The sequence below is a fragment of the Haliotis rufescens genome, unplaced genomic scaffold (assembly GCF_023055435.1).
Source record: "Haliotis rufescens isolate VD_foot unplaced genomic scaffold, xgHalRufe1.0.p SCAF_5, whole genome shotgun sequence".
Taxonomy (NCBI): Eukaryota; Metazoa; Mollusca; class Gastropoda; order Lepetellida; family Haliotidae; genus Haliotis; species Haliotis rufescens.
Genome location: NW_025964223.1, coordinates 29,926,271 through 29,952,797, shown reverse-complemented (window position 1 = coordinate 29,952,797; position 26,527 = coordinate 29,926,271). Strand labels below are relative to the sequence as shown.

Below are 26,527 nucleotides of genomic sequence, written 5' to 3'. Positions count from 1 at the left end.
ATGGAGTGTCAAGCGAGGGTGTCCAGCTGCTGCAAGGTACCTTGTGGTACCATGGCAGCCTGTGGGGCACGGACACCCAAACGCTCAACATGGGCTTCCGCGGTAGGACCAGCCTCGGGAAAGGCAAGATCTCCAAAAGCATCTTTCCGCAAGGGCTCTGATGGAGCAGTTGCTGTGTAGAGCCATCGAAGAAGCAACCACCCTGATCGCGTGAGGACTGTTGGCCTTTTAGGGATCCAGGCCAGCGGCCACATAAGCTTGAAGGATGATGGTGCATAAACATAAGAAGATGGTGTTGCGACAAACTTCCATTGTGGATGTCTTGGAGAAAGGGATGAAAAGCATTTTCCAGGCACAACACTGGGTCTTAGAGCATTGGATAAAAACCCTCAGAGCCCTGATCTGGTACTGAAGGAGTTCGTTCTCATCTTCAACCCACACAACTGAGGAAAGAGGTGGGATGGTGAATGACCGGTCAGGCTGTCCTGGGAGTTGCTTCTTGGGAATGAAGCACAGCCCAAGGTGAACGGCTCCTTTCGCCTGAGATATGTATGTATCAGTAGGCTTGGCCACTCTGGCAGTTCCAGTCGATCACTTTCTGCAAGATCTCTTAGGTCCACAAACCATCCTCTCACCAGCCACCAAAATCAGAGAGAGGCTCTTAGTTGCCCTGATCTTCTGCATCACCTTGGGAAGAAGTACGGGAGGTGGAAAAGCATATTCTTTAACTTTAATATCATAAATTTAAGATAGTGCAAAGCTTATCCCACAGTTGGTGGTGGGGGTCTGTGGTTGCAATGCTAGTCTGTCGAGAACCTGGGACTGATGATATCATGGATTCACTAATCCTGAATCACCTCCCACATCCTTACTTAACATGCAAAGCTACACTCAGGTCAAGTACCTGTGCAGTTTTCAATGTGGCGCCCAGAGGATTGGAACTTCCAGTAATATTGTACATCAATAAGAGCCCAACAATCACTTTAGAAAACTATTGTGACACAAGCGATATATCATGTATAACACTCTGCCGGAAATTTTAATGAAGATCTCAATGCTTAATGCATGTAATGTGAAAGCATTGACGATTGTTGTTGCTGTTTCAAGTTGTAGCGTTCATCAACAAGAGCCAAACAATCCCTCAGAGTATTATCTGTTCATGACACCATGAGCCAAAGACAAAATGTCGGGCATTCTTCAAGTCCACTTCTTGCTGCATGCATGCGGCATAGGGCAACTGCAGCGCTAACACTGGTGGTCGAAACTGGTGACTGCATTCCACATCTTCCACTACCAAATCATGTAGATACTGTAAATCTGAAAAGTCTTGCGCAAAAAATTACTGTGAGTGGCTAACAATAGCCTTAGCTGTGTCTGGAAAGTATTGTGAAAAAACAGACTGGTTGGCATATGTCTGGATTGCTGGGTATTATGTCAACAACTTGAAGAGGATGGCAGATAAGTGACACTAAGACTATTGACACTGAGTGACAATGTGGAATTAGGGAAACACAGGATGTAAGGGATTATTTCTTTAATCATGTACTGGATGCTTTGACAATGTGTGGAAGTGAATTCAAGAAATATGTCTTTTGTTTGTTGTTGGTCTGCAAAAATAACCGTGACATGAAACTATGGTGAGGTTGTGTTGCTTGCACTTTTCTTAGTACCCTCCTGCTCGCAAAACTTTCCAGATTTACAGTAGTAATTAACAAATGTACTGTCTGCATGTCCATATGCCTGTAAGAAGGTTGCCCTTAACCAAAGCCACCATAGAAATTTTAGTCTGGCTGTCAGGCGTGGAGGAAACATCAAACAAATCTTATCATTGCTAATAATCACATGATAATTCAAAGAATATTTCCTTAAAGAGGTGGCATGAGGTTACAAATCCGGTGAAGTTAGGCAATGTCGGTTGTGGAAAATAGTTGGATGGGTGACCTCATTTGGCAGCTTTACTCTAGGGCTTCAGTCCTGGACCACAATGAAGCACATGTAGCACATGTGGTGTCGTCTTAGGCAAGATGTTCAAAATATGCCTCTGTTCACTGAGCAGTAAAATCAGGTACCCGGTAGGATGAAATGGTATTGTGACTAATAACAGTCTTGGGTTGTATACTCTTAGCGCTTTGATCATGCATCTTGTGCTTGGAGGCTAGCGCAATATAAATACACACATTATTAGCATTATTACTACATCATGACAAATTCCTGCATTTTGGCTGTGGTCACATTTCAAAATCACTGTCAACTATCCATAATACTTATTAATTAGTTATGCCACTTATTTAAAAAGTGAACCGCCATCAACATGATTAACACATGCTGAATTAGTAAAATCTAAATATTTTTACATTTGTATACATATCCTGCATTACTGCTTAATGCATTCACTGCTCACCTTACGACAAAAGATGGGACAGTGTAACAATGATGGTCATGGGTGAAAAATGAAATACTGTTGTTCATAGTCCCATCTTTCAAGACCATTGCCGCTGTCCTGTGACCTTGATGACCTGAGGTCACCTCTTCACATCACTGCCTGTCGCCGGAGCTTTTAGAAAAACATACTTTTGAGGTTTCTGAAGCCAAAGTGGGGATGCAAGTCTGTGACGAGTAAGCCTTAAACATGGTAATGCAGGATAAGTATCGAATGTAAAAAAAATATTTAGATTTTACTAAATATTTTACTTATCCTGCATTACTCCTTAATGCATCTGTATCAGACGGTTTGGAGGTGGGAAACCCTCAAAATACAGAAACATCAATAATTCACACCCTGAAGAAACGACATCAGTAGTCGTACAGTACATACAGTCAGGATATTTCAATGTGAAAAAACAATTGAAGATATGAATTAAAGAGTAGCTTCTTATACACCATAGTAATAAAAGATCAAATTAGCTTACCAGTTAAGTCTTACTTACTACGACATAGAGCCCTTGTAGACAATCAATTGTCTAATATTCTTCCATTGGCGAAATCTGAGCGACGGCACTGGAAATGAAATGGCTCTGTATAGGGCGAGTTCATTATTTGCACCGGGGGTTCGTAACCTGGTGAGCTGCAACCAGTGGCCCAAAACTTTGTACATCTTAGACGACCTTGAGAGTCACATCGCGAAGATAATGACTGGCGAAAACTGTTCTTCAAAAACATCCTTCCATGATTGTTTAAATCAAGCAATTGCTGTGTAAAGTCATGGTAGAGGCTATCACCATGATCTCGTGAGGATTATTTGCTCTTGGTGGATCCAGATTGGCAATCTCGTAAGCCTGAAGGATGATTGCACGCAACCATATATACTAGCCACATAAAGAAACTGTGCACGGAGAAAATATATTCTGGATTGAAATACAACACAGCAAGAACAAAATGATGCAGACGCTGTAGCAGCTGAATGATCGGACCATAAGAAAATGTCAACGGGACCTGAACAACATCTTTTACGATGACGTCAGAAGATCAAAATGGAGTAGGGGGTCAAACGACAAAGTCACAAAGTCAATAACGGGTATGACCACCCTGTGCGTGAATCACAGCAGTGCATCGGCGACGCATGGAGTCCACCAAATGGGCATGGAAGGCCTGGGGAATGGTCTGCCATATCCTCCTCAAATCCTGTGCCAAGTCACGGACGTTATCTGGAGGATGTGGAAGACGACGCAGACGGCGCTCCATTTCATCCCACACATGCTCTATTAGGGAGAGATCTGGAGAAATTGCAGGCCATGGCAGTAACATGACATTGCCGTGTGAGGACGAGCGTTGTCCTGTTGAAATGTCAATCCCGGGCCATGACGTTGCAGGAAAGGAATGACCACAGGCCTCAGAATCTGATCTCTGTAGCCAACACCGGTGAGATTGCCCTGAACAACCACCAAAGGGGTTCGGTGCCGTGCTGTTATCCCACCCCAAATCATCACAGAGCCACCTCCAAAACAATTCCTCTCCAATATACAGTTGCGTGTATAACGTTCTCCCAAACGCCGGTAGACACGTTGGCGCCCGTCACTGTGGGAAATGTTGAACCTCGATTCATCTGTAAAGACAACATTTCTCCACCATATTCGAGGTTGGCGAACATGATTTCGACACCATCTTAGACGGTTGACTCGATGACGGTGTGTCAGGATGGGACGTATGGCAGGGCGTCGTGGTCGAATCCCGTACTGGCTTAAACGATTCCTGACAGTGTTGGGATGGATACGGCGCAGTCCAGGAATTGTCTGGGACGTCGTTACTGCCGTTTGGAACCTGTGTCGGAGATGTGTAACTCGAATCCATCTGTCCTGTCTTGGCATCGTTACTCGGGGACGTCCTGAACGTGGGTGGTCGGCAACGTCATTTGTGTTCTGATAACGCCTCACCAATGCCGATATCGTGTTACGATGGCATTGGAAATGTGTTGCCACCTGTTGTTGCCTCATTCCCGCTCGGATCGTTCCAATGGCTTCATGACGCTGTGCAGCTGTCAATCTTGGCATGATTTGCTTGTGATATGCTTGTGTCTGCGCCTGAGAAGTTCTGAATTTTTGAATGACCACAGATCATGCTTTCCAAAGTGACAGCGAATTTTGAGTTGCACATGCTGTGTACAGCTGCACAGGATGCACGTGCAGTAACACATTGCACGTCCATAGGCCCCCATCAATGACGTCATATCGCATGGCACGTGCATGAGCGTTTGAATGTCTCCAATAATTGCTGTGTTCAAACCTATCTTTCATATATGGACGGTGTGCCCTTATATCTATATTTTCTCCGTGCACAGTTTCTTTATGTGGCTAGTATAGATATGGTGTTGCGACTAACTTCGGTCGTGGACATAGGAGAAATGGGTATAAATAACCGCTTCCTTGAACCACGCCTAGTCTTGGAAGAGCGGCTGAAAATTTGTTATGCCTGCATAGTAGAAGATCACCCTCAATAGTCGATACTGGTGGGATGGTGAAGGAACGATCGAGTTGGCCTGGGAGTTAAGATTTTGCAATAAAATCCCATCACAACCCGATATGTACCGCTCCGTGGGTCCCATGCTCAAAACGAACCAGGGTGATGTCGACTGCATGTAGTTCGCCGCTGTTGCTAATGCCAAGAGAAACACTGTTTTCTTGGTGAGGTCATAAAATGAGGGTGCATACAGGGGCTCGAAGGGGGGTCCTTGCAAACCTCGAAGTACCAAGCAGGTGGGCGGAACCTGGTCTTCTGATCCTCAGGCCTGAAAGAGCATAATAGGGCCTGTAGTTCCGAGACCTTAGTCATCTTGCGATATTCCGGAACGGCCAACACTGAGGTAAGTGCAACCAAGTACATAGTAATGGTGCTACCTTTCAAGTGTCTTTGGGTACACAGACGTAAGAGATATTCAGCTAGGAATTGTGGTGACTCAGTTGTAGGGTTTCAAACGATCCCTGTTTGTCATCGTATAAACCTCTAGTAGAGGGATGATGTGCTAACGTTATAGCCCTTTGCACTTAACACCCTTTTAAGACAAACCAACCATACAGACGAAACTTTCTGGTGTTGGATGAGGCATTTTGCTGTTAGGGTGGCTAAGTAGGTTGGACCACTGTGGGAGGGGTAGTGGATCATCTACTGCTAGATTTCTGAGCTCGACGAACCACCCTCTCGCCGGCCACCAGGGCACGACCAAAGTCAGAGCAAGGCTCCTTGTCTCCTTGATCTTTTGCATTACCCAGGGACGTAAAACAGGTGGAGGAAAAGCGTACACTTTTAGCCCTTCACAAGGGATGCTGAACGCGTCCACCGCCCAAGCCTGCGGATCCGGTAATGGGAAGACATACGTCATGAGTTGGTAATTATGGCAAGTTGCAAACAGGTCGATGTTTGGTTGCCCGAACTTCTGAAGCAGTAACTGGAACGCTTCTGAGTGAAGTTTCCACTCGGTGGGGGCCACCCTGTCTTGATAAGGCATCGCCCGTAATGTTTCGACATCCGGGGATGTGTTTAACTATGAATTGTAGTTCAACCAATCCTCTAGATGGAAAAACCTGAATGTCTGTTGAAGCAGGGAGTGGGAGTGCGTTGTTCCCTGATTGCGCAGGCACCACACTACAGTGCTGTTGTCTGTGGATATTGACAGTTGGGCTGACTGTAGTTGATTCTGCAAATGTGATATGGCCAGAATTAACAATTCCAACCCCAAGTTGTTTACCACTTTCGATGAGCGCCTGACCATTGCCCTGAGGCTGTCTGGACCTCGAAGGGAGGTGTCTATGAACAGGTGTAGATTGAGGGGTAACCCAGATAAAGAGACTCCTCTTCATACATTCGTCTCTACCGTCCACCAATGGAGGTAAGGCCTTAGTTGAGTCGGTAGAGTGATGGCTGAGTGGGTCCTGACGCCTGATGTAAGGATTCTGGAATTCTTGAACTGGGCGTAACTGTAATCGGCCTCTGCTGGTTAGATCCTGTGCCGATGTGAGTAACCCTAACAACACTTGCCATTGGCGAAGTGTGTGTGCTTGATGAAGAGCAGGTGACAGGAGGGGTAAATCTTTTAGCCATCTGTCCCTCGGAACAGATAGGTGATCCTGGTCTGCTTGGAGCAGGCCTCCTATGAACTGGAGTCGATAGGATGGAGTTAACTCCAACATCGCCTTGTTATCCATCCCAGTTGATACAGTAGCCTTCTGGTGAAATCCCGGTGGCGTACTAACATCTGCGTGTGTTGATGACACAGGAGACAGTCGTCTATGTACCACTTGAACCAAATGTTCCTCAGGTGTAGAAACGCAGTTATGGGCTTCATTACTTGTGTAAATAGCCATGGGGCCTCTGAAATGGCAAATAGGAGCACTGCCCACTGGTAGTGAACCCCATTGAACTGGAATCTGAGGAACCTGCAGTTGGAGGGATGGATAGGTATATTCAAGTAGGCATCCCGGAGACTGATCAAAGAATCAAACGCCTTTATGCTGGTTCTGAGTAGTCTGAAAGTGGTGAGGTGGAAGTAGGGTGGACACTTCAGGTAATGTTTGTTGAATACAGAGAGATTGTGTATCATTCTCATCTTGTCCAAGTCCTTCTTGGGTGCCAGGAAGATGTAAGAATAAAAACCCGGTGTTAGAGCTGGTGTGTGTACAATCTCTATGGCTCTCTTTACTAACAGAATGTCTATGTTGGCCTTTAATAGCAGACGTTGCTTTCTTGGATAACTCCAAGGAAGTGGAGCCATGGTCAATGGTGGAACCACCTCTACGTCTAGTTGGTTACCGTGACATAGAACGTTGAGAAAGTAATCGTTCTTGTGGATGCTCCAGTACTTCCAAAATCGATTCAGTCTCCCCTCTATGGGGGTATCGACAATTGGGACGACTGGGGGCGGGAGATCCCAGTCGTTACTGTTTAACTTCTCAGTGTTTACCCCTCTTATCACTTCCCCTACTGTGGTATTTTCCACGCCGGGACTGATAAGAACCTCGAGGTTTCCCTCTGCCACGCCCTTTTCCATGAAAAGAGCCTGCGCCAGGCCTTCCTTGAGAGACTTGCATCTAGGCTTATAATTGCCTGACCTGCTGAAGAGCTTGGATAAACTGTGAGAAATGTGCTCCAAAGCTTTGAGTGCCTTCTCATCCCTAGCATAACTGGAAAGTTTGGCGTGCGTGTCCATAATCTGTTCATTAAACAGAGACATGGAAGACCAAGGTTGACGCAAAAGTCTGCACTTCAACTTTGAATTCCAAATGGATAGGGCTAAATAGCCATTTCTGTCAACACTGTTTTAAGGTGATTTCTCATATGGTCAATCTGACGCTGTTGAAAATTGACTATGGTTTGGAGATGATCTAGTCTGTTAGGGTTCTTCTCAGAAAAATCCTGCCCTACCGCAAATGATAAAGGTTTTAATACTGGTCGAATTTCTGTTTCAATAAACGCAAATCTGGTATAAGAGTAGTAGGCCTTGACGAGCATTCTCATTCTCTGTATATCCTCATCCAAACTAAGCGCCTGGTCTGCTGTCTCAAACGCATGGATAGGAAATTCATCCTTCCTAAACTTGGGTGGCTAAAACGACGGTGTAAGCGTTAGCCTTGAAAAATCCTCATCCAAATATCTAATCACATCTGTCATCATCGGGCCGACCGGAATCGACATAGGATGTGTCCTTATTGTGTCCTTTTTATCCGTCCCGTTACCCGGGAAAGGCACTAAAATGAAGCGATCCACTACCCAATCAAGTGCCTGTGCCAGACTGAGATGTGTATTCCATTCTCTTGAAGAATTTCTCTCTTCACCATTAGAATAGTCTGACGAATCAGAACGATGTTGACGTAAACATCTAGAATGTGAACAACTTCTACTCCTATGTGTAGTGTTACCTCTGACCGAGGGCTTAGATGATCCACCTGGTGAATAGGACTTGCATCCAATTAGTGTTCCGTAACGGTGTTGGCACCTGAGCGTGCATCTTCTGCACTGGATATGTTGGTACAGGGCTAAGCTGATCATGGGTTGCCTGCGTAGCTTTGTACACTGATAGCCCTGGGGCTGATGTCATTGTCGATGTGCTTTGGTAGCAGGCAGGAGCTGCGCTCGGCACAGGTCACTGAGACGCAATGCTCAATGGTGTTGGACGAAACATGGCTTTGGTTTGCGCTACCCCCATCAAAGCGTCTTGAAAAGATTCCGCAAGCATCACAGATCTAGCAGATCTAGATGTCTCAGGCGGCTGAAAATTAGGGTCAGTTATGATACTCACAAAATCCTCTGGATTGATGTTTTTGGCCGAAGTGCACTTCAGCAGTGACAGTAACGGCCAACACATTACCCGCCGAAGATTATGGTTGCGTAGTAATGACCGAACCATGTGCTTCGCTATTCAGTGATTGTGACATCTTCTCACGATGGGATTGCTGCAAAATACGTTTGTGAGTGACCTGCCTATAAATTGTAATACTCTTTGGAGAGAGATTTACGCAAAAGACACATTGAGTTTGGTGCACAATTTTATGTGCATGCCAAACAACGTGGATGAGGATCCTTGGCAGATTTTTTTCCACATCAATAAGTACAATGTGCAAGCATAAGTTACACAAATCAAGACTTTTTGATGAAGTGGGACTGGAAGAGTGCCATAGAATTTAATTAATCTATCAGCAAAAATATTGTAGCGAGTTGAAAGTGTATTCAATAATTTGTATATATATGCAACTCAATGTAACGCCAAAGCTAGTAGTATTTAAGAACACATAAATATGTTTTACATACGTAGCTGAGAATTGAAAACAAATTGACTACCCTGGCAGTCAAACAATTGTAACACAATTCAAAATGGCGGCAAACAAACAGCACATGACGGGAAAAAATCTTTTACAATCTCATTAAAATCAGATCTTAGTTCTCGCTGCCGCTAAACAAAGATCTGAGGACATACCATTACGGGTCACATCAGACCGACCTTTCGCAAACTCTGACCGACCAATGGAATAACAAACAAGAAGTCGACATTAGCCAATCTGAAGGCAGCTTTATCGTGCTTTACGGCACTAATTTCAAGTTGGCGACTATGCTTCGAAACATATGAAAAAATTTGAAACCTGAACAAAAGAACATTCTCGAATGGCTGATTTATGGTCTAGATTCTATAGATTCAGTCGTTAAGCCCATAACTATCTTTCGAGGCTGCATGATGAGAAATCACATTCCCACTGTCACTTTCATGATCTGGTAAGTGACACTCTGATTGGTCGTATGAAAGGTCGTTCTGACGATGATGACAGTTACATCATGATCATTTGCCATCACACTTTCTTGTGGAAGTATCGTGGTATTTGTGAGTACTATAAAGCTCTCGAACCCACACGACATCAGTTTGCAGGGACTAGATGAAAAGTGTTTTTAAATATTTAACTTAAATACCCACATGTGTAAAAACTAGTGGGTAACAGAAATTTGAATACCCAGATAGAATTACTGATACCCAATGATTTTAAAATGCCTGGGTAAAATACCCACAACACCAGAAGCTTATCTGGAGCTCTGATACTGTGTCTGAGTGGGGTATTCATGTTTAACTGCGACATGGTATCTCAGTGAGCTAGCACTATTTATATCAGTACTTTCTGTCATGCCTTGTACCATTTCCTATACAATAGGAGTGTGATGTGCCATGTGCACCAGGAGACAAATAAGCACCAAAAGTTAACCAAAAAGGTAAGGAACTGATGAGTATTTTCATTTCATGTCTTTCCCATAACGCTATGATTCAATGGAACAGATGCAAAATAGTTCTTTCAAGTTCCAAGTTTATGTGCCAATTCATGAACAGAAAATTGTGTGAACATTCAGCTTCATGAAGGGACCATTAATTAGTCGATATATTTTTTTATCTAATGATTTGTCTTTCCTGTAACAGTCTTTCCTGTAACACTAAATTTTGTTACAGCTAAGACAGATTTTGTTATGGTAATGACTTTCTTCACTTAATAAGCTATAAAGTAAGAAAACTATTACTTTCTGTTCTTTTTCAACATTCCAACTGAATATTTTAATTCAGCAGTTTGAAAGACAAAGTTGTATTTTATTATTTTGAGCAACATTGTCAGAACATATGGTTTTTATAAGAAATGTGTTACAGTAAAGACATATTTTGTTATTGTAATGACATTTTGCAATTGAAAAGTTATAAAGAAACAAAGTAAATTACTCTCTGTTCTTTTTCAATATTCTAATTAATTATTTCAATCAAGCAGTTTGTAGGATAAACTTGCACTTCATCATTTTATGCAAAATTATTGGAACACCTAATTGTTATAAGAAATGTGTTACGGCAAAGACAGTTTTGCTTCAGTAATGACATTCTACATTTCCATAAGACAATCAGAATCAAAGTAACTACTCTCTGTTATGATTGATGATATATTGTACTAAAGGGATCAATGAGATTTTAGTTACTTGTTCCTAAGCTTGCTAAAATCAAACAATAGTTATCATTGTGAATAATTCTAAGAATACCACCTCTTTCACATCAGTGCCATAAATTCCTGTTTATGCTGAGAACCACACTATAAATTTTTATAAATTTTCAACAGACGTCCACTATACTGCCAACATATCCATAGTTGTGAGGGAAACCCTATCCCTTGCCAGAGGCGCCACTGCGCATGCGCAAGGCGGGAATCTAGTCACTTCTTTCAACCCATTACTCTCATCAACTAGATGCAGATATTTGGGGAGGTGGGAGGGATTAATTCCTGATGTGATAGAGGTGGTATTCTTAGAATTATTCACAATGATAACTATTGTTTGATAATTCTTGTGAATACCTCACCTCTATACAATCTGTGCCAGTATACACCAGAGGGACCGGCGGGTTCTGGTATCTAGCATCCCATAGATATTTGGCTAGTGGAGTAGTAAAACCAAGGATTATATGCCAAAAAGGGTCTTAAAACGGATATGTCTAATAGTCTACTTACAAGACTTAAACGTATAGAATTTTCAAGACGTCATGTGAAGGGTGTATGTATATTCCCTTGTGATACTTAGACATTTAGTGACATCACTTCCTGTGATGACGTCATCTGTGATGTCACTTCCGGTGTCACTATTCTCCCGTATCACTTATGATGTAGTTTACCGTTATGCCCTTTTTGGATAGTGATATTTAACGTATCTTAACGTTATTCCGGTGTGATGACTCCTATGACGTCACTTCCGGTGGTAGTACATTGACGTTCCTATCATGTAGATTACCGTATATCACTTAATCCTTCGATCTCTGATTTCAGTGTTGTCATTTGCCCTGTTTTACTAACTCAATAGCGCAATCCAGTAACAAAATACAACTTACCCTGAGTTCATGAGGTACTTCTGAAATCTTCCCCCCCCCCCCCCTCTTTTTTCTCTTCCTGGAAGAGGGAGGGAACAGGTTACTTGGTGACTATCACCTGGGCAGCCACCAAGGGCCCCAGAGTGTATAGTCCGTTTAGATCGGTCTGTATGTCTCGTAAGTAAAAGTTTGAAAAAGTGTTGTGGGACTTCCACTGGCAGCTGGCCACGATTTGTTCGATGGATGCAGTATTCCATGTGGCTAGGCTTGTTGCCAGTGCTCTGATTTCGTGAGGTCTGCAGCTACCCCAAATCGGAGTGGAGATTTGTGCCGTTTTATAGCTATCTGTGACAACTGTTTTTAGCCATCCCGCTACAGTGCCCTTTGTGATGTCCTTTTCTGACGAGGGCTTGCAAGAGATAAATAGACGTTTTCTCTGCCTTCTGTGGGGTTGAGTTGCTGTAATAAAATATCTCAAGGCTCTTATGGGGCAAAGCAATCTGTCCGGGAAGTCCACACTTTTACTTAGGGCTGGTATCGTGTATTGCCTGTGTCCGAGTGGGCCGAAGGTTGACGACTGGTTTTTGGCAATAAATTCAGGGAGCGATCTGAACGACACTGCTTTCCATTCTTTGGTATGGGTTACAGTGGAGATATCAATACCGTGTAGTTCTGACACGTGAGCCGCCGTAGCCATGGCTAAGAGAAAAGCAGTTTTCTTGGAGACTGATAGTAATGTCGCAGTACTCATGGGTTCATATGGTGCTTTCATCAATGCCGACAATACTATAGATAGATCCCATTTAGGGAAGATACGTGGTACTTTTATATCTTCCAGCGCAAAAGACTTCATAAGTCGATTTAGTACTGGATGGGTACCTATAGATAGGTCATCCTGTTGTAATACTGATGACAGGGCTGATCTATATCCTTCGATAGTGCCGTGTCGTAATTTCTTGTCGTTTCTGAGATGGATCAAGAATTCGGTTACTATAGGTATCGTTATATCTCCATGTAACTGTTTCCCTCTTCTCCATTCGACCAACTTGTCCCATCTGTTATCATATAAGGCAGATGAGGCTGGTCTCCATGAGCTAGCCACTCTTCGTGCAGCTGATTTAGAGTAACCGGCAGCTTGCATCTTATGCGAGATAATTTCCAAGCGTGAAGATGGAGGTTGTCGAGGCGGCCGTAAAATATGTCCGTCTTTGGTTGTCTCAATAGGTCGTGACGTACTGGGAGTTTCAGAGGTACTTCTAGCAGGAGTTGTAGAAGTCTCGGAAACCAAGCCCTTTTGGGCCAAGCCGGGGCTATGAGGATTATGACACAATCCGTTTCCTCTATTTTCTTCAGTACTCTGTCTAGGAGAGCCCATGGGGGAAATGCGTAAGCAAACATTCCCTTCCATTCCATGGAGAGCGCATCGACTTGGAGTGCTAGTGGGTCTGGTACTGGGCTGACGTAGACTGGTAGTTTGTTGTTGAGACATGTGGCGAATAGATCTATGTTTGGAGTGTCCCATATCTGGGTTATCCACTTGAACACCTCGGGATGTAGTGACCATTCTGTGGGTACTATCTTGTTTTTCCAGGATAGGTAATCTGCTAGTATATTTAGCTTGCCCGGAATGTGTCTTACTTCGATCTTGCAACTCACTGAGTCTACCAAGGCATATAAACGTGTAACCTCCTTCAGTAAAGGCTGAGATCTTGTGCCCCCTTGGTGCTGTATGTAAGCGACCACGGTTGAGTTGTCTGTAGCGATCTTCACTGACGAGTGGTGTAGATGATTTAGCCAAGCTGTTAATGCTAGATATATCGCTCTCATTTCTAGACAATTGATGTGTAGCTCTTTGTCTTGGGAGGACCATTTCCCTTGAATGGTGGCATCGTCCATATGGGCATCCCAACCCTCTCCTGATGCATCTGTGTAGAGTTGATGTAGGGGGGTTGGGTAGTTTAGTGGAATACCTGGCATGACATTTTGGCGATTTAGCCACCAAAGGAGTTCTGAGATTCGAACTTGTTGGGGTTGGATTAGTGCTTCCATCTCTAGATTCTTGGTGGTGTTCATCCAAATCTGCAATGGCCGTAATTGTAGCCTGCCTCTGTAGGTTAGGTCTTGGATAGATGTGAGCGTGCCTAGGCAAGACATCCACCAGCGTCTCGACTTGATGGGCTGATCGAGTGCGCTTGTAATCATGCTCTGTACTCTTGCATATCTGTCCTCTGGGCGTGCTACTATGCCCTTGTCGAGGATAAATCTTGCGCCTATGTAGGTGATGACCTGTGTGGGTGCCAGCTCTGATTTTTTAGCGTGAACCAGGAAACCTAAGTTTGTGAGAAGTTGGATGAGACACACTGTGTTAAGACTGATTTGTGATTTGTCCTGATCGACCGATAGGAAATCGTCGATATATCCATGAAGCCTTATGAGATTTAGATGGGCGAACCCAATGACGGGATTGGTGATCCTGGTGAATAACCATGGGGCGATGGATATGCCGAATGGTAGTACCCTGAACTGGTATCTCTGACCGTTGACAGCGAATCGTAGGTATCGATGATGACTTGGATGGATCGGGACGTGAAGATATGCGTCTTGGAGATCTATGCTTATCATCCAATCTGCTTGTCTAAGGGAATTCTTCAACTTCTTTATAGATTCCATCTGAAATGTGGGTGGTTTTTCCAGGTAATCTTTGTTCAGAGTTTTTAGGTCTACAGTGGTCCCTCGCTACAACGCTACCAATGGGGTCCAAATAATTGGTGGGCGTTATAGACGATGAGCCGTTTAACCGAGGCCGAGGCGGGGGAGCGCGCTCGGCAAATCTCAAATCATCAATATGTGTTTATCTCACGTCACATCAAAATAGTATATATTTTTATGGACCTAGATCTACCTGTAATATCATTCATTTATTAAATCTGTCACATTTCACAATGTCTGAAATACATATTCCATTCTAATTTATCATTTTTTATCAATAAATTAAAAAATTATTCACTATTTCCCGCGATGTTATTGAAAATAAAATTCTCGGACACACATTTCGACAACGGGTCCGCATCGAACATGTCAAAGAGCAAAATAAAGACTATTTTAAGCAAATCTTTAAATATATTATACAAAGTGATAAATAAAATCAACAAAAATATATCTAAAAGTAATCAAACTTACATCTAAGTTATTATTTCCATCGTTTAGTGCGATCGCGTGTAATGTAAGTCAAATGACATCTCGGCTTTCGTCGCCTTGAATTCTCGGCTCGGACACAACGTTTAATGCAAAAATATATGCATGAAAAATCTTTGTCACAGCTCGTAAGCTAGCACGATACATTCGCGAAGTTCGTATTTCCGGGACTTGCCGCGGATGTTTTCAAACAGATTATTAGAACTCCATTCAGCGATAAACGGTTTATTATGCAATGAGAAGCGTTATGTGCAAATGAACAACGAACAACAATACAATTATGTCTGTGTAAAACTCTCAGTAATAAAAGTGTACATAAATTTGGGGAGTCATGTGTTACCGCGCGTAGTAACCGAGGTAGCGCTTTATCGAAGAGCGCAATTGCGAGCGATCACTGTATTATTAATCTCATCTCTGAAGAATTCTTCTTCGGTAACAGGAAAACTGGGGAGTAGAATCCGAGGGAGGTGTCTGACTCCTTTAGGGTGCTGATAGCACCTTTTGTGAGTAATTTTTGTATGGCTACTTCTGCTGCGACTAGCTTCGGTCCTGATAGCTGGAATCGGGGTCCGGTAGGATGAATGACTAGTTTTGGTCGTTTTAAGAAGTGAAGTTTGTAGCCTCTTCTTATTACTTTGAGTAACTATGAGTCGTCTGTGATGGTCTCCCAGTTGTCTGCGTACTGCATAAGACGGCCTCCGACTGGTCCCGGAACAGGATGAGATTTGAACTTGGGTAGTCTTGGGTCGATGTTTGTAAGATTGGCTAGTTCGACTGGATTTGGAGTAGACGTGTCCTTGGTCTTCCGTAATTCTAACTCATTGTCCGTAGGGCAGGCGAAGTCGGTAGGATCTGGATGGGTCTGTAGATTTATGGTGAAGTCATTTCCGAGGGGGGCCCCTACGGGAACTGCCTCTTCCTCTGCCAAGTCCTCTCTGTGAAGTGGGAAGATCAACTCTGGAGTTCTTGTACCTGGGTTGATACGATCTGTTTCTCTGAGTAGAGGCTCGAAAAGAATTCCGATTGGGCTGTTCGCGTCGGGGTCCAGGGCTCTGTCGCTGGGGTCGAGTAACTGCCGGTTGTCTCTGTAACTTGGATGCTAACGAGATGGTGGATTCCTGAAATTTCTGGTTAGTTGAAGAGATAATGGCTTCCTTCACAGATTTCAGTCTACCGTTGAAAAACTGCGATGACGTAATGGGCTGTGACATCATGGATCTCTTTAAAGGGTCTGGCATCACATGATGAACTTGCTGTAGTAAGTGTCTTCTTTGCATGAGCAGAAACTGCGCTGACATCCATACTTGAGATGATAGGAGGTCTTCCTGCATCTTCAGTATGTGGTCTAATGAGCTGTGGATAAATCCTGTCTTCTGACTAGTCATCTCCGTGGAAGTGTCTAAGGGAAGATCATCGCTCTGGTTATACGGGGGTATGACATGGCGAATACCAGCTGCTAACCAGTTGATGTAAGAACCGGTATTAATCATTTGCTTATTGACCTTATCTAAGCTCTTGATCTGGGACATATCAATGCGCATATTGGGGTTAGGTTTCTTAACCAGATCGAAGTAATCTTCGTCAATGCTAGGCTGTAGTGTGAACGGATCATCATGTGTTTTGTAAGCAGATCTAATATAGATAGGCTTCAGTTTAGCACTAGGACCCGCTGAACAGTTCAATTGATTTTCAGTTCTCTTGATGACGTCATCCAAATATGACGGAGGGGGAAGCGTATGGAATGGTTCGGTCCCCTTATCGGGTCCCTCATATCCTGCCCGTTCAATCAAGGGTTTAACGGGTGTGCTGTCCTGGTCTGGTTTAAAGGTGGGCATTAGTTCATAAAGTTCTGTTATGATGTCTCTAAGGGAGTAACTGTTTGATCTATAATCCTCCTCTATAGCAGTGTCCCCATAGCCTGAATACTCAGGTGTAGATCGGCACCCCCTACTCTGGCTGGGCTGGGAGTGGGTCGTATGGCTGAGGGTATCGTAATCCCGGTCGTCTGATTTACGGCAAGCTGTGCGGGAATCACATGGTCTATAACTGTATGGTGATGTCATATTTCCCTCGCTTTCTTCGCCCGTATAACAGGACTGTGTGGCAGTATGAGAGGGTGCACGCTTAGGATTACTATCCTGATATGCACGAGCTTTGTCGGTGTGTCTATCATAGTGGCTTGACGGCGATTGGTGCGTATTTCTGTGCATACTGCGGTGTGAAGACCGTGATTCACGATGAGCCCTGTGATGTGCGTGGTAGGGAGAAGATCTATGAGATTCTCGCTCTCTTAGTATAATTCTCCTACTGTCCTCATAGTCTGATTCAGCGTAACCTTGTACATGTCTGCTGTATAAGGGTGTACTGCCATATTCAGCCTTAGATCTCTGTTTACTCTCGTGATCAATCCCTGATTGGCCAAGCCGGGTTTGATTAACTGATTCTTTTAGATCTGAGATTTCTCGAGACATAGATTGCATGCGTGTGTCAATCATAACAGACATTGAATTTGTTATTCTTTCCGTGAACTCATTTACGTTAAAGGGGGAACGCGGCAGAGGGTGAAAGTCGTTAGTTTCTGTCCAAACTCGAAGATCGACCATACCAGACGTTGCAGGATACAAGTTAGAGGCACTTTCTGTTTGACCGGTAACATGCATCTGCTCCTCAACATTATTGGGAGAGTGGGATGAGCGACGGGGTCTCTTCTCCTCAAAAGGTGAGACGGCGCCCTCGCGCGACACTCGCTTGTCACCCCCGTGATTAATTTTAGCCGCCACGGGCTTAATCACTTGTTTTCTTGATGTAGATGCTCTAGTGACTGTTTTATAATCGGGATTTTTGATCCATGTCTTGGAGAGCTTGTCAAATTTTTCTTTTGACAGATGCTCGCAATAACTGCAGCTTGACCTCTGTGTACAGCTGCTTTTCTTGCATGCGAGACATCTAGGGTGAGGATCCCCAGGAGCTTGGTGTTGTCCACAGCCCGAACAGACAGGTGTCTGCTTATGAGATTAAGATCTCATCCCACAACACTTTTCTTAACTAATTACTTACTAGAGACTCCGATCTTCTATACCCCTGTTCTGCTAGTAGAACTGCTCTCTGCTTGTAGTTTATAAAGCTTGAGACGATCTATCTTGTATGTGGAACTCAATCACGTGTTCGGATGTGCAACAAAGAAATTTTCCTTGTTGTCATCAGGACACACAGGAAAGAAGTGACTAGATTCCCGCCTTGCGCATGTGCAGTGGCGCCTCTGGCAAGGGATAGGGTTTCCCTCACAACTATGGATATGTTGGCAGTATAGTGGACGTCTGCTGAAAATTTATAAAAATTTATAGTGTGGTTCTCAGCATAAACAGGAATTTATGGCACTGATGTGATAGAGGTGAGGTATTCACAAGAATTATAAGTGTTTATGATTTCGGAGTTTATATGGTACCATGGTTATAGAAAAGACAAACTTAACATTTAATATAGAATCATGGCAGTGATCATGAAGTACCCAATAGCTTATGGGTATGTTCTATTTTAAAAGGTCAAACAAGTTTTAGAATACGAGTTTAGGAGAAAAACATTTCTTCACTGCACTAAAATTCAACTCTCCAAGCTTCTTTATTTTCTTAAAAGGTCTAATAATATTCTTGATCTGTTGATGTTATGGCAAAGACAAACACTCAAGTATGATAATGTATACATTTCATTACATCATCAAAATAATTTGAAATTTACTAATGCTGATTTCATGAAGGTTTACTGAATAGCAATGTGTACTTGACTGGACTACAAAGCAACTCCAAAGTGGAATTTCATAGTGGAACTGTACAACTAAATTAACCATGGCAATGACAAATGGTGAGCTGTATCCTTGTACTGTGTTATCAAATGGTAACTGCTCACCATCATGTGGCAGTGTACTTGCTTTTGGGACAATTGACAGAGCAGCAGAAATGACAGTGAGAGTAGTCTCTGAACTTGTTGCCAATGAAGCCAAAGATCTTGATGGAAATTTCCCGTCTCAAGGCATAAAGGAAGGATGTCAGTGTAAAGAGACATAACTTGCCACATCATTATACTCAGTATTCTGACATATATGTTCCAGGAACTTGTCTCACAGACAACATTGTCCAAAGCATATTTCGACTCAAAACCCTCAAAGTGAAGATGGACAAGTCTGGGAAATTCACACTTTGGCCAATGTTTTGAACAGACCACTATACACAATCTACCCCAAACATGGTTAGAGAAGGAGAGAAGGTGAGGGCTGAAGATGCTGTTAGAGATAGAGAGAAAGTGAAGAGTGAAGATGAAGAGGCTAGTGATGGAGAAAAGGTGAAGTCTGAAGATGAGGTTAGTGATGGAGAGAAGGTGAAGGCTGAAGATGAGGCTAGTGATGGAAAGAAGGTGAAGTCTGAAGATGAGGCTAGTGATGGAGAGAAGGTGAAGGCTGAAGATGAGGAGGCTAGTGATGGAGAGAAGGTGAAGGCTGAAGATGAGGCTAGTGATGGAGAGAAGGTGAAGGCTGAAGATGAGGAGGCTAGTGATGGAAAGAAGGTGAAGGCTGAAATTGAGGAGGCTAGTGATGGAGAGAAGGTGAAGGCTGAAGATGAGGCTAGTGATGGAGAGAAGGTGAAGGCTGAAGATGAGGAGGCTAGTGAAGGAGAGAAGGTGAAGGCTGAAGATGAGGAGGCTAGTGAAGGAGAGAAGGTGAAGGCTGAAGATGAAAGAGGCTAGTAAAGGAGAGAAGGTGAAGGCTGAAGATGGGGAGGCTAGTGATGGAAAGAAGGTGAAGCCTGAAATTGAGGAGGCTAGTGATGGAGAGAAGGTGTAGGCTGAAGATGAGGCTAGTGATGGAGAGAAGGTGAAGGCTGAAGATGAGGAGGCTAGTGATGGAGAGAAGGTGAAGGCTGAAGATGGGGAGGCTAGTGATGGAGAGAAGGTGAAGGCTGAAGATGAGGAGGCTAGTGATGGAGAGAAGGTGAAGGCTGAAGATGAGGAGGCTAGTGAAGGAGAGAAGGTGAAGGCTGAAGATGAGGAGGCTAGTGAAGGAGAGAAGGTGAAGGCTGAAGATGAAAGAGGCTAGTAAAGGAGAGAAGGTGAAGGCTGAAGATGGGGAGGCTAGTGATGGAAAGAAGGTGAAGCCTGAAATTGAGGAGGCTAGTGATGGAGAGAAGGTGTAGGCTGAAGATGAGGCTAGTGATGGAGAGAAGGTGAAGGCTGAAGATGAGGAGGCTAGTGATGGAGAGAAGGTGAAGGCTGAAGATGGGGAGGCTAGTGATGGAGAGAAGGTGAAGGCTGAAGATGAGGAGGCTAGTGATGGAGAGAAGGTGAAGGCTGAAGATGAGGAGGCTAGTGATGGAAAGAAGGTGAAGCCTGAAATTGAGGAGGCTAGTGATGGAGAGAAGGTGAAGGCTGAAGATGAGGAGGCTAGTGAAGGAGAGAAGGTGAAGGCTGAAGATGAGGAGGCTAGTGAAGGAGAGAAGGTGAAGGCTGAAGATGAAAGAGGCTAGTAAAGGAGAGAAGGTGAAGGCTGAAGATGGGGAGGCTAGTGATGGAAAGAAGGTGAAGCCTGAAATTGAGGAGGCTAGTGATGGAGAGAAGGTGTAGGCTGAAGATGAGGCTAGTGATGGAGAGAAGGTGAAGGCTGAAGATGAGGCTAGTGATGGAAAGAAGGTGAAGGCTGAAGATGAGGCTAGTGAAGGAGAGAAGGTGAAGGCTGAAGATGAGGAGGCTAGTGAAGGAGAGAAGGTGAAGGCTGAAGATGAGGAGGCTAGTGAAGGAGAGAAGGTGAAGGCTGAAGATGAAAGAGGCTAGGAAAGGAGAGAAGGTGAAGGCTGAAGATGAGGGGGCTAGTGATGGAGACAATCATCCCAAAGTTACAGAAAACTCTAGAATCATCTCATTGTGAGGTTGACAATAACATTTGGTCTACAGTTAAACGCCACTATGAAGGGGTATAATGTCTTGGGAAGACAGCTATAATCTTTCAACTTTCTTTTTACATGGCTTGATGTTTCAAGTGTTGCATTCCAGGTTGTAGTTTAGATTCTTACTTGCAGTTGAAAGTTGTGTTCTTCTAATTGTAGGTCATGTGTTTTCTGACATTTTCTGAATTGTTCATTCTACAAGTTGCCAAATACTTTCAGTGTTTCACAATATTAGTAAAATTAATACTCAACCTCAAAAACTTTTGATTTGCTCGTTGATCATAGAAACCATAAAAAGACATGAAAACTATTCTCTAAATGTCTTTCATGTAACAAAATGTTGTCTTCACCATAACTGTCTTCTATCACATCAATCTGGAGATTTCACAATGAGAAGGAAATATAACTATAACTATATCTAGTGGTACCCCTGTTTGGTAAACCTTTGTTTACTTATGATAGTGAACTAGGCTGACCAAAACTTTGTTTCACATTGTCAGTACTGTAACGTCTTAGGTCTTTCCTGTAACAGTTATAATGTAGGTCATAGGTAACATTCTTCATATTAATCATTTATAAATATAAATATCACAAACATGTGCATTGTTATTCAAAGTAACACATTTTCTATTACAGTAAAAATGGGGAAACTGCTTTGTGATCTAAAATGTCATTGTATGGTAATTTGTTCTGTCATGTAACAAACTTTTGTCCTTACCTGCTTATTGTAACAGATTTTAGAATTTATCCTTTAAAAAGTTGGAGTAAATTTATAAATATCACTGAAAAAGATAATGACTGGTATTACTTTTGCAAGCATTATTATATACATGAGAAACATTTAAGATAATCTTTACCACTCTTTTCATACTGATGATATGAATTTGCAATGTCTTTTCTGTAACAAATATAGTCAATCCTGTAACATGCATGTCTTTCCTATAATGCACTCATTTAAAAAATATATATATCTAAATATGTCTTTAGTTTCCACAATGAGACATAAGTTGATCATGTCCTTCATTCTCACTTCAAGTTTAATATACAAAAAAAATGAAAAAATAAATATGTTTTGTATGTGCTTTTTGCATTTTCATGAATTTCAAACCAAAATAATTCACACAAACATTGTTATGGGAAAGACAAGCCAAGTTTCAGTTGCCATGGTAACTGGTTATTCCTCTTTCTTAAAAGCATCATTAAGACTTCCATTTGATGTTACTGACAGCTTCAGATATTTGTTACTCCATTTAAACAAAAACAAAGATATTATATCAACCATTGGATTTTGTAAATTTGGAAACTCAAAAAGTGACATCTTTTGAAAATGATTCATAAATTGGCATCAGTCCAAACTAGTACAAGCACACACACGCGCACGCACGACGCTATATAAGTGCAATAATCTGGGCGGGACGTTAACCCTCTGGATGCCGAGGTTTTTTTCTGACGCACATTTTGCTTAGATCGGAAAGATGAAGGTTGTGCGAGAATTGGGCTCACCCTGCACTGGATCTACCTCTGGCTATAAAATTACGCAGAGGTGGAGAATATTAAATTTCCTATTTGATGTTGTAAAGGTAACTGCAAATATTGAACCGGTTTAAAAAAAATACACTTCTAAGTGTTGTCCGACAATTTATTCTGCGTTGAAAAACAGTAAATTTCCCCGCTTTTTATCGTACACCGATAAAAGTACTATGCGACAATTTTTTTATTAAGAAGCTTTACGGAAACTGTGAGCGAACAAAATACTGCCTAATATCTGAACGACATAACTATAGATCAAATGGAATTATATACGTATGTATAACGACATACATTCAATGCCAAAAATAGCATGCCGTAAATGATGAAAACTGATTTTGCTCTATGACGTCAAAAGGCGACAGCGAGGTTACACACATACAAACAAAAAGGGGGTATAACTCCACTATGCTTAGCACTAGTTTATTGTCACTCAGGTCACTTGGTGAGAAATAGCTGTGGGTAAGGATAATATATTTTCATGGTGTTTTGTTCACGAGGAATCAATGTATTCCAACACAAATATCTATAAAGAAACTGTATACCTTTAGTTATAAAAAAACACCCATAAGAAATGATGAAATCGTACTTCATCAAAAAGAGGTACCGTATTCGACATAATAAGCGCCCACGGCGATATTTATTAATATATTGGCTTGTGAACAATCCCAATTAGCACCCCTTCCGATTGATCAATGTACACAAGACTTATTTATTCGTGTATAATACGCACTCGTGTGTTATATGCACCCTTAATTATGGGCAATAAATTCTGGAAAAATAAATATGTCGTATATAAACATTTCAGGCTGTCAGCATAAACCAGGAAATTTATCTTTCAACTCTGTTTTTTTCCACCAAAATACCATTCTAATAAGAGCTCCTATTTCTAATTTTGAGAGCCCCCTGGGCGCTTATTACGTCGAATACGGTAATAGAGAAATGGATGGCCCTATCTGACTTATAACTTAGTCCTTAGATTCCAACATTCTCCTGAATGTGTATGTGTAATTTGACTAATGTTGCACCATTAATAATGGAACACTAGCCTTATCATCAAATGTAATGAAATACCCCCAAAATAACACCATTCTATTTGACGTCATATATGTCTTTGATAACATCGGAGATAGACGACACTGGTATTTTGATTAATATATATATCTCCCTTAATTTTCGTTCATGGTATGGAAAATCTCGATGTGTAAAACGGAATTTGACGCCTTTTCGACACAACATAAAATGACTGCTTTCACCATTTTCACCAAGTAAATAATGTCTTGAACATGTAAACAATTAGATAGTTTATCGTGTATCTTAATTGGACAAGACACACACCTGTTTGGCATCAATGTACGTAATGAACTACCCGAAAGAATATTTCAAAATAACCAAAATTATATTCAATATTGGACATATATTTGTTCATTACTATGTTATTATAGTTATTATCTTCATCTCGTCTCAGAATTACACAATAAAAGATGCGAAGAAAGCTCTATTGGTATAGAATTATCAGGATAATCGTATAAGGTTGAACCAACGGGGTACCCGGCATGAATTTTATTTTTATACATTTTACAATTCCTGGAGAAATAAAGTAAACAGTTTAACCTCCTGTGATCACAATATTGAAAAAAGAATGAACCCATTGATTATATAATACAAAACGAGAGGGATAATTCGTAAATTGTTTGTGACTAACGCGCACCTGGCGAATCTTAGATATCACTGTTCTGTGTATCAAACGACATAAAAAACAATTCCAAGACCAAGACAATTCTTTCAGAGATGTGTGCATATATCTTAACGAAAAATATTGTCCATTTTCTTAAAGTAATATATTCAGTTTTAGTGGTAAAATAAAATGAAACGGCTATTCATGGACATTGGTTATAGAAACTTATAATATTGACTATTACACATCTCAAGAAATACGTACATGCTGCAGTTACATTTACCCTTCATCTTGTAACACTTGTCCAAAGGAAATAAATACCGTATTCGACACTATAAATCTATCAATTGTTATGTAAACAATGTTCAAACAAACAGGAGTATATTAAAGGTTCGTTCATACATGTTGTGGCCTATATTTACGCATGATATCATCTTGAACATTGACAAAGTGAAATTAATTGTGTGAAAAAAATGCAAAAAGATATGCAAAATCTACATCAACACTGAAACTGTAAACAGCATGATACAATGATCGTGTGCATTCTCATTCAAGGACCTTCACCTCAAAGAAATTACCAAATATGTACAACAATGTTGATGTATGACATCACTACCTGTGACTGACTGTACGCGGGATTTTACGGGGGGACCTTTGTTGATTCAGGGATCATATAGACATAAATGTGACATGGAAGTAATCAGAAACATTCTGACAATCTATGTACTGTTGTTTGTTGTTATTATTTTCATTAAAACAAACCGAAATAGTCAGAAATCCCGATAAATACTGTTGTCGCTGTGTGTGATTTTGCGTCAGTCATGGCGTCACACAGAACGGTAACTTTGACAATTTCTGTTGAAAATATCAAATCATTGCAATGTATCTATTTTAAATTCCCTAATTCTTCCTACGATTCTCTTCCCATGCATATTCTGAAAATACTGAGCCAATATCTTTAACGAATAGACGAATGGATAGCTCAAAATAGGAGAAAATGCTACACTGTGTAAAATCTGTATTTTGCTTTGTTTACATTTCAAACAAGTGCAGTTTTTCAAGCACAGCGTTCATTTTCACATCTAACTTATTTTGCTTGATTGCATCCAGCCACTTTGTATTGGTGACAAAGACCATTGGTAATTTGATTCTAAAATGTATGAGGAATTCAAGGATGTGTGTATCACAGCTAAGTTTGAAATATACATGATGTTACAGGCGCCTCATAACCGGTGTTACTGAAACGTTATTTTGTAAACACTATCCAATATGGCGGAAAGTTCACTTCGGCATTCGTGTTTGCGTATTTTCCAAAACATTCTAAACGATTCTAGGGTTATCGGAGACATTTTGGAATGATCATTGGTGATTTCATAAAAGACAGATACCCGTTATCACTAATATGCTCTTTTTGAAATTCATTTCTCTGAGTAAATAACCGAAATTTAGATTTCAAAACAAGCTGTAAATAATGAGGTGAGTGGTGATTTAGTAATGTGTAAAAAATGGCAACACTTACTATGTACCTAATTTTCAGAGGTCATTTTCAGTACTTTTGCTTGGCCTAAAATGCCAGTGGATGATATCACAGAACAGGGAATTTCCCACCTTATTCAAAACTGTGAAGTGTATCTGTGTGGGTGATGTTTTCTGAATTTTATTCGACTTCAAAGTGAGGGTTGTAGAGGAGGGACATATATATGTCCCTGTGGCATCTAGGGGGTTAAACCCAATTTCACCTCACCTCACTATGTTTCTTTAACTCTGGGGTAGCTGAATTTGCATGGCTGAATTTGCATGGCTTAACAAAGCTCAACTATACAATCTATTCGATGTGATATTCGCGAAGCATAATCACATCATGCAAAGACTGACCTACCGACTGCATTCACTTGTTTGCCTGGCCAGACTGGCATTCAATCAAATAAGGTCACCTGTTAGCAGCCGCACAGCAATCACCAAGCACGCACCTGACATGCACTTACGTTTCTTTCTGTGTCTTTGGTACCGATGATGAAAACCTGTTCTTCTGATCATGGCTTCTATTAAATTTGTAACGAAAGCTTGGCACTGTCAAACACGACGTGTGATTAGTGAAAGCAAATTTTGGGATGATACATCGGACTACCCTTACTGTCAGGCCTGCCATCTCGCACTGGACTTCAGACTCAACTGCTGGTGATTACAAAACTTGGAATATCTCCGTCGTTTGCACGTAAAAGATACAGAGACGCAAAACACATAGCTGGCTCGCGATTATTATATTTAGTTTATACAACTGACGTTAGTTGACTTTGGATATATGTTTAAGCAAGATCTTCAATTTCTTGACTAACTATTAGGAACCTATTTCGTTTTAAATTAAGTGTTCGTTTCAATCTGAACTGTCTTGTTTGTTCG

General features: G+C 41.8%; 1 protein-coding gene across 1 annotated transcript in view; it reads right to left on the bottom strand.

Annotated features, from left to right (window-relative positions):
• The window catches only part of LOC124128206 (adrenodoxin-like), a 67,215-nt gene extending 40,900 nt beyond the window's left edge, over positions 1 to 26,315 (bottom strand). Inside the window, exon 1 of the mRNA XM_048383895.1 lies at positions 26,113 to 26,315. Within this exon, the coding sequence (XP_048239852.1) occupies positions 26,113 to 26,276 (164 nt within the window). The 5' untranslated portion in view covers positions 26,277 to 26,315. The remainder of the gene's footprint in view (positions 1 to 26,112) is intronic.
• Between the last annotated feature and the right edge of the window lie 212 nt (positions 26,316 to 26,527).